This window comes from Mugil cephalus, chromosome 5, assembly GCF_022458985.1.
Source record: "Mugil cephalus isolate CIBA_MC_2020 chromosome 5, CIBA_Mcephalus_1.1, whole genome shotgun sequence".
NCBI lineage: Eukaryota > Metazoa > Chordata > Actinopteri > Mugiliformes > Mugilidae > Mugil > Mugil cephalus.
In genome coordinates this window covers 553,274-562,884 of record NC_061774.1, presented here as the reverse complement: position 1 = coordinate 562,884, position 9,611 = coordinate 553,274, and the positions used below count along the sequence as shown (strand labels likewise).

The window sequence follows — 9,611 nt, the reverse complement described above, 5'->3', positions numbered from 1 at the left end:
AGCTCTTTAAAAAGCCTCCAATTGATTCAAAACGCTGCAGCAAGAGCACTGACAGGAATTGGCGAGAGAGATCATATTACTCCAGTTTTAGCTTCTCTTCATTGGCTCCCTTTAAAATCTAGAATTGAATTTAAAATCCTCCTCCTTACATACAAGGCCCTGAAAGGCCTAGCTCCATCATATATGAAAGACCTCATAGTACCATACTGTCCCAACAGATCACTACGATCTCTAAGTGCAGGTCTGCTTGTGGTTCCTAGAGTTTCTAAAAGTAGAATGGGAGGTAGAGCCTTCAGCTATCAGGCTCCTCTCCTGTGGAACCAGCTCCCAGTTTGGGTTCGGGAGGCAGACACAGTCTCTACGTTTAATGTCAGGCTTAAGACTTTCCTTTTTGAAAAAGCTTATAGTTAGAGCTGGACTTAACCATCCCTTAGTTATGCTGCTATAGGCCTAGGCTGCAGGGGGACGATGCACTGAGGACATGTCCTCTCCTCTTTCTTCTCTGGCTCCTGTCCTCTAATATCTTATCATTTTATTTTCTATCTCTTATAATTTACTAACCACTGTGTCTTACTCTCTCCCCTCCGCTCCCCTCCCCCTCCATCATTTTGTGAGGGTCTCTGGTCTGGAGTGCTGAATATCTGACCTGTGGAGTTCTAAGCTACATCTGCTGCCATGGCCTCATCAACCAGCCCAGTCTTCATGATCTGGAGTGCTGTGTATCAGACCTGTGGAGCTCCATAAACTACATCTGTCCCAGTCATCATGGCCTCCTCCAGTTGTCCACTCCTACCTAGATGAACAATTCACCAACCTGCCCATGATTCCTGTTATACTCACAAACTGTCACAGATCATCAGCTATGTGTTATATTACTAGACCCTACATGTTTCCTTCCGCTTGATGTATGTATCTATGACAGAAGTTTGTTTATCTTGTTTCTCCTGCTCTTCTTTTCTCTCTATCTTCTCTGTTTCTACCCGGCTGGCCTTCAGCAGATGGGTCCCTCCAAATGAGCTGGGCTCTGCCCAAGGTTTCTTCCTGTTAAAAGGGAGTTTTTCCTTGCCACCGTTGCCCTCAGGCTGCTCTGGAGGTTGCAGGCTGGTTTTTGTGAAGCCTCTTGAGATGATTTGTATTGTTATTGGCGCTATATAAATAAAACTTAATTGAATTGAATTGAAGCTAATTAGTGGACGGCAAAAGGTCATGTGGTCATGGCGTGTGCAGTGGTCAGACTCTCCCATCATCAGTTCAAGGTCTTGGTGAAAAATTAATACAACACTGGATGGAAATAAATGTATTGACATGCATAAGCTTATAGAAACGCTGTAAGTAAGTGGGTTGACACACTCCGTTGGCGTTTGCATCCCTCCCTCAGAGACAACGAGAGACACGTTCATAATGCTAATTCTGTAAATTTTCTTGTTTATACTGTTTATTTTACTAGATGATTGTTTTTATTTTGTTTTAATATAATCTTATTTAATCTTTCTTGTGTTTTTTTTGAAAAGTGTTTAATTTTATGTACAACAAAGCTACGGTGATGACATAATTTCCTTCGTGGATCATTAAAATCTAAGTCTAAGTCTAAAGGTGATCCACCGAAATATTAGTGTGAGTAGTGGCGTTTTGGTGGAGACTTTTTTTTGGCCAGAGAGTGTAACTGCAGAACCACAGAACCGTGACAGAAATTGTAGGTGAAAAAAAATGTATCCGACGTGTACTTCAGTGTTTTAGTTTGACCCCAGTCCTGTCAATGTCCCAATATGGAAGAGGCGAGACTTATGACCTACACTGCAGCAAGACACCAGCAGTTGCTCTCCTTGTTTTGGCTTTACTTTTGAGGGGATGTTCCTCTTCCATCTTTATTTACAGTTCGTAGTTAAATATATTTCTTTGAAATGTATGGTGACTCCAGCCTTAAGCTCGAGTTGAAGGTTTCTGTGTTGGAGGAGGAGGGGGTTCCCGACACTGAAACAGTACAAAGGGAAGACAGATGTGTTATCTCTAGTACATGTTAGCTCAAAGATGATTAAATAAATCATGTTGTTGTTGAAGGTGGACTTTTATGCACAATAATATACCCCATTGTACAGTAAATATTTATTTTTTACAATACATACTGGTCTTATTCGACAGCTGTAGAGCTCTGGAACACTGCGGCTGCTGGCTTTAATCTCTGAAAGTACAATCAATAAAGAATAAACCATTATTCCCTTGCATAACACATTTTAGACATAAGATACTGTCAAGAGACTGAACTTGGTTACCTGCCTGCACTGACACTTTTTCACTAGTCCATTGTTTGTCCTCAATACCACTAAGGGGAGAAGCTGAAGTGCTGGCGATTGGGGGTGAGAAGGGAGGCACTGTTGGAATTGGAAGAAGCTGGAGAGAAAATTAAATGCAAGAAAAACCTATGTTACCTAAAAAATTAGGTAACTAACTAAAACTATTTTAGTGTAAGTAACCTAAACAAAGGATTTGTTCTCACCTCCTCCTTTTTCTCTTCCCCCTCTACTTCCTCATGTGCAACCTCCACCACCAATGATGGGAAGAGACCGATCTGTCCATTCAGCTCACCCTCACAAAAACCATCATCCACCTAAAAAGCAGTACACTCAAATCATTAATGTAAACAAGGCAAACAAAACTTAATGAAACTCAAGGTATTGCAAGCAAGTTGATTTTCATGAATTTCTATGTCCATCTCTTCCTGGGTATATGGAAATTGTTCAGCAGTGCATTTTGAGTTGAGAATAAACCTGAGGAAAACTGAAGCCAAGCTGGTGTACTTTGATTTTATGACTTTACAAAGTTAAGACAAAATTGAAGACTTCATTTAATAAAGATTTTAACATGACAAGATATTCAACAACACACACCTCTCCGTGTTGACAGCAAATCAGGCGGATTAGTGCGCCCTCCTGGAACGAAAGCTCCTCTGCACTCTGAGCCTGGTAGGAGTACAGAGCTCTGGCTACACCTGAGAAAAATCTGACTTATATTATGAATCAACACACTAGATCTTCAGAGTACAAAAGGCTGTTATCACAGTAAAAGGTGACAACTTTCAAATATTTACATATTCCCATTTTGCTTTATTTACAGTTTTGTTTAATAATGCAAATACCGCAAGTGGTGCTTCTGTTTCGTTCAACAATAAAAAAAGAAAAGAAAAAAAGGACAATAACTAAGAAAAATATAGAAGAAGAAGAAGAAAACTTAGAAAAACAATTGTTCCTCACAGCTTCGCTGCTTGGACCCCAATAATAATAATAAGAAAACTTATAAAAACAATGTGTTCCAGCAGCTTCGCTGCTTGGACCCCCAATAATAACATTAACAAAAACAATGGGGTTCCTGCAGCTTTGCTGCTTGGACCCCCAATAGAATCATAATGGGTTCCTCGCAGCTTCGCTCCAGTCTACAGCTTTGCTGTAGCTATGCTGTAGCGAGGCCCCGTAGCCCTAATACGAAGAAGAAACACGGGCCTCAAGGCTTCGTCCCCCTCTGGGAAATTTTGAAAGGGCAATGGGGGGCTAATGCCAGACAGTGTGTCCAGACGTAACTGGAACTTTATGTGTTCATTTTGCTTGCAGTATAATGCCAGAAGTTGTCCCCATGTCTGACAACTCTGCAGTTGTATTTTGTATGTACTGTGCATGATACAATACTTTAAGACATAAACACTAATATGCGTCCTTGTGTAAACCATAGACTGTATATAAATATGAACAACATGTCTCTTGGTCACGCCATCTTGTGAGTTTGTAGTCTGTGGTGTAGTATGGACCAAGAGTGGAGCTGATGACCTGCCCTCATTTCTGCCTGACTCTTGTTTTCGTTTTGTTCCTCCACCAGTTACAAAGAATGGTACAATTATACAATGTACTTATTTTTTTCACCAACTCTAACAGTCCTATAATGGTCTATAGCATGTCTGTGTTATATTAACTACCTAAAACGACAGAATCCACCAAATTAATTTAATGTGCATTTTAGTGTTTTAGTTTGGCCCAAGTCCCATCCACTGACATGGAGGAGGGTGGAGTTTATGACTAATATTGTAGCCAGATGTCCATCTTTATACAGTCTATGGTGTAAACACTAACACACTACTGACCTCTGCTCTCTGCCCTCTCTTTATTCTTTGAGGATGAGGTGGATGAGAATGAACGGTTCAGTTGAGCAGTGCCCTCTGCTGGCAGACACACAACCTGCACATAATGCTCAGGAACATAGCCCACTTGACCACATGTGTTGCACACCTGCGCAGACAGAGGTATACAGAGAAACAGATGAGACACTGGAAGACGTACACAATGTAGTGTTTACTGCACACCTTTGTGCATACAAACTGGTGTTCATTCATATTGTTTCCAAGTAATATCCCTCTACCGTTTAGATACTGGATATTTTATGAGTACTTCACATAACAAGGTTGCATAGTGTATCTCACATACATGCTTACATAAAATATTGTCATGTCATGATTTTAAACACCACAAAATCCAGGCATGATTCTTGTTTGTAGCTTGTGCCACTATTTTGTTTAAACTGTAGTCATATTCAAGCAATTATATTATGTAAATATGTGTTTAAAGTTTAAAGCTTGGTAAATAACTTGGTTAAATAACAAAAGCATAAAAGTTAAATTCCTTTTACTTTAAAAATTATTGTTACCTTCAGCCAGTCCTCCACTTCTCCATCCTCTATCACATGAAGCTCCTCCCCTTCAGAAACTGACAACTCATCTGACTGGCTAGCCTAGAAAAAATCACTTTATTATTGTTTCTGACAGTTTTTCTCAGTTGCTAAACACTAAAGCTGATTCTCTGAACCAAATTCTCAGTGACCTAAAAGCAGTTTTTTAATCAAACGCTCCTTTAGCCAAACTAAACACCGTTCAGTTACTTTGACACAATCTGCAAAACTCCTCTGCTCTTTTTTGCACTGGCAGCAAAATTTGAACACAACACAACGCAGGATAAGGAAGAGGCTGAGGAGAAAAAAAAATATTAGAGTTCTGTTAGAAGTTATAGGTCGCATTTCACATCTGGGCTATAATAAAAATCGGTGATGGAGTGATGACTTTTAAAGTGTTCTCGGCCCACATAAGAAGTCCTAATAGTCCAGTTCTTCATCTCATGTAGAACAACTGGATCACCTGAATTTTACACAGACAAATAGACATGTAAACGATGATATGTCCGATCATAATGTCATTAGCTTGATTACAACATTAAGTTTGATATGATGGGCCTTCACCAGGCATATGCTACTAGAACACAAAGGGAGAGCACTGGAACCAAAAGTATATCTACTGTACTCCTCACAAGAGCACGTGTGTATGTAGAAGATGGTTGTGCTTATCATACTTGGTAAAGTTATTTTAAAGAATAATGAGCTTAAGAGTGGACTAGAAGATAAGGGTGTAAAATTGACGAGAGTAACCTTGTGAAACTGGGAGCCTAGGGAAATTCCAAAACTACTGACGTAACTGCAGGTGTTTGAACCTGAGGAAAAAAAATAGAAAAGGTATTTGGAGTAGATCACGATTCTCCAGAGCCATGTGGAACATCTGGCATCCAAGGCCACATGGCACACCAAGCATCCCAGAGCCATGTGGCACATCTGGCATCCCAGGCCATGTGGCTCATCAACGGTGACGTAGACAATTTCTAAGGGTATGATTGGTTAAAATAAGGGGCTGGTGAGGTTGTGCCCCATGTAGGGGAAGGACAAGGGTGTGACTTGTGATGTCCCAAAGGTATAAAAGATGAGGACAGTGGCCCTCGCACCTTAGAGCGGGGTTGTGGTGACCATTTTTTGTCCTGTGATGCTGCTCTCCTTTTTTGCCGGCAATAAAGATCACTCTGATGCTCTGGACTTAGACTCCTGATGATTTTTTTTGAGACTCCAAAGAGAAGATATCTTCGGGCTGAATTGAACATCTTTCAAGGACTAAGTTTTACAAGGGTCTCCTATTACGGAATAATGTGATACAACAGTTTCCTACTTTACGTCGTGGATTAATATTTCCCAAACTGACAAAATTTATTTAAAAGTATTATTAATTAATATTTACGTTATGACTTGTTGAAGAATAACAATTTAGGTACATCTTTGTGTCTACATCCACCTCGGAATACACATGCTTTATTAAGCTGTTGCTGTTGTCCAAAGGGTAACACCCTCACGTGACTTTAGGTAGCCAGGTAATTCAGTGATGTCTGGACTGCCTCCTATTCCTACCCCGTAGTGCTCAAGTCCTTTGTTACCTTTTGATTTTGTGACCTTTTCACCTCTGTGCCAGACCTGGAGCCTCCTGGCCTTTTGTTTCAACGGAGACTCTACAAAATTGGACCATTTGCATATAACCCATTCCCCTCCTTTGACCACGGAAATGACTCCATAACCCCCACCACTTTCCTTTGATGTATCTGTATAAATGTGGTGCATTTCCAGTGCTCTGGGTCGGCTTACCTTCCCAGACCTACACTCTGTGTCTGTAAGCTCCCCGTATATCGGTATACCAATAAACGCTCCACTACAGCAACATTAAAATAAGGACTTTGAGTATTTTTCTTCAACAGACTTCGGTGGCAGTCTGATTGATAGCCTCCCTTTAAACTAAGATAGACTCTAATGATCCACGAGGGAAATTACTTTGTTACCGTAGCTTCGTTGCACATAAAGTAAATACTCATAAAAACCCTTGTAGAATTTCATGAAGACGTTTTCGGCACTCATCCGAGTAGCTTCTTCAGTTCTGATAGACTAGTGGGAAATTGAGGTTTAAATAGGAAAAGACTTCTATCCCCAAGAAGTTTCAACAACATTCACACCTTGAGCCTCCAGGCTCCCACTAACAATAGCCTCGTTAGAGCTCCATTCATAGGGTAAGTATCCCAGGCACACAGTTCCGCCTTTCAACGACAGCTAAGTACCAGCCACTATGAAAATAGAGACCCTACTTTCCGGTCAAGCAAGTTTCCGGTGGGTGTACCCACAGGGTTTTTCCTATTTAAACCTCAATTTCCCAGTAGTCTATCAGAACTGAAGAAGCTACTTGGATGAGTGGCGAAACGTCTTCAAGAAATTCTACAAGTCCAGTTGCCTTTATTCAACACCTTTTCGTTACCATGACCTGTATGACTGAGAATCTTAACAGACACTCATAAAAAACACAAGAAAGATAAAATAAAATAAGATTAAAGTAAAATAAAAATAAAAATAAACTGTGTAATCAACACATTTACAGAATTAGCATTATGAAAAAATATACAAAAAGTAGTTGGCAAAACAGTGTCCAAGGTGATGTGGTTGCATAGTATAGCAACTGTGGCATGGATCGTGTCGCATGGTGTTTACTTGTCCTTGTCGTTGAGGGTAGGCAAACGGAATGTGCCAGCCTGTAGGGTCTGAAGCTGGGCACAGACGTACTGTGGTCCTCTGAACCAGATCGCTAAAGCACTTCTCATGACACACTCCCTCTGGGTCCCATCAAGCGTACAGAGTCCATCCAAAGACCTCCTGTTAACCATGAGGACAGACAGCACCAACGACCTGAGCCTCCTTGTCCGCCCTTCCACCTCCAGCTCCAGCCTGGTATCCCCAGCACTTCTCCTGAAGCTCAGGGGGAATTTCAGGCCTCACTCCGGGCAGCTCAGGGGACATGGACAGTGCAAGCAGCAGATCTTTGGAACACACCACCAGGCACAACGGCCCCTCCACTGAACGCCACAGCCAACGACCAATGACACAGCTGTCAAAACCTCAAACCCCAAAACTCAGTAAAGTTGGGCTTTTTAACATGGGGTCTATGGGAATTTGCTACCTTTTGCAGCAGCCTCAAGCGGCCACTCGACGAACTGCAATTTTTTCTCACTTCCGCATGGGCTTCATCACTCAGACCTGGAGGTTACCGTCTGATTTTGGGTTGAGGATACTGGGGCGTGCTAGTATGCGTACAGTGACGTCAGCGTATTCACACCCTCTGACTGGACAGTCAGAGAGTGAGCTAGCCAGAGCTAACAAATTGGACAAGCAAAATATAGCTGTGTTGATTTAATAGCTGTTTTTTCACCACAATGGCAGAAGGAGAAAAAAATGGATTTGGCTGAGGATTAATTGTCAAAGCCATTTTCAAGATGAACTTTTAAAGAAAAGCTGGACATCATTAAGATGCCGTTAAGGTCAGACAACTACAGAAAAGGATTTGTCAGTCACTTTCAGTCTAACTAGGAACACTACTGGCAGTAATGACCAACGGTTACGCCAATCGGAGGTCACTAAACTTAATGTTGAATCGGTGTGTAAGTTTGCTAAAACTATGTTGGACTCCATAGTTTTCTCTGGTCTCCTGCCCAATCTGATGATATGTATAGTCGCATGTTGTCATTCCACCACTGGTGGCCGACGTTGATACTTGAAACTCTTTCTGGGGAAAGTCTGGCCTGATTAGACGAGATGGAGTTCACCCCACCTTGACGGTTGCTTCTCTTATCTCTAGGAATTTGGCCGATTTTATTAACACCCCAAAATCATGACAACCCAGAGTTCAGCCCAGGTGGCAGAGTTGCAGTCTTACACGCCTCTCTGCTGCTTCTCTAGTACTGTCTCACACCCATTACTCCCCAAACTCCATAGATGTGCTGTCTGGTCCCAGATTTTTTAAATGGAAAAAAATAACTATATTTATTCATAGGAACCTTATCCAAATCAACACAAATTCACTAGTACAATAGAGCAATAAGAAAATTAAATGTGGTCTTTTGAATGTCAGGTCTCTCTCATCTAAATCTCTTTTAGTGACCGATTTGATAACTGATCATCAGATTGATCCGACTTAAACGTGGCTGCAGGATGATGAGTATGTCAGTTTAAATGAGTCCATGCCACCCAGTCATAGTCACATTCCTCGAGGCACAGGCCGAGGAGGAGGAGTGGCAGCAATCTTCCACTCTGATTTATGTATTAATCCTAGATCTAAGCAAAGCTTTAATTCGTTTGAAAGCCTTACTCTTAGTCTTGCTCATCCAGACTGGAAAACACAAAAACCAATTCTCTTTGTTATGGTGTATCGCCCACCTGCTCCTTACTCTGAATTTTTAGCTGAATTCTCTGAGTTTCTATGTGATTTAGTGCTTAGAACAGATAAAGTCATTATAGTAGGTGACTTTAACACCCATGTTGATGTTGGCAGTGACAGTCTTAGCTCTTTATGTTATTACTAGACTCATTTGGCTTTTCTCAGAATGTAAATGGTTCAACTCACTGTTTCAATCACACCTTAGATCTTGTACTAACTTATGGCATTGAAACTGAAGGTATATTTTCACAACCCTCTATTGTCCGATCATTTTCTTGTAACATTTGAATTTACTATAAGTAATTACACAGAAATTGGAAAGACATTTCGTTATGGTAGACACTTATCCGATGATGCTATAACTAGATATAAGGAATTAAGACCTTTAGTATTTACCTCAGTGCCTTATGTTAGTGATGTGGATGTCAGCAACCACAATCTAACTCAATCACAAATAGATTATTTTGTTGACAGCACGACAGCATCGCTTAGTACAACTCTAAATCTGGTTGCT

General features: G+C 41.0%; 1 protein-coding gene across 1 annotated transcript in view; it reads right to left on the bottom strand.

The window, feature by feature from the left end:
- Positions 1-1,070: 1,070 nt before the first annotated feature.
- Positions 1,071-9,611, bottom strand: part of LOC125007621 (F-BAR and double SH3 domains protein 1-like) — a 63,222-nt gene continuing 54,681 nt past the window's right edge. The window contains exons 15-21 of the mRNA XM_047584338.1: positions 4,687-4,770; positions 4,127-4,271; positions 2,886-2,986; positions 2,495-2,605; positions 2,271-2,388; positions 2,124-2,179; positions 1,071-1,971 (exon numbers count right to left, since the gene is read on the bottom strand). Of these exons, the coding sequence (XP_047440294.1) occupies positions 1,921-1,971; positions 2,124-2,179; positions 2,271-2,388; positions 2,495-2,605; positions 2,886-2,986; positions 4,127-4,271; positions 4,687-4,770 (666 nt within the window). The 3' untranslated portion in view covers positions 1,071-1,920. The remainder of the gene's footprint in view (positions 1,972-2,123; positions 2,180-2,270; positions 2,389-2,494; positions 2,606-2,885; positions 2,987-4,126; positions 4,272-4,686; positions 4,771-9,611) is intronic.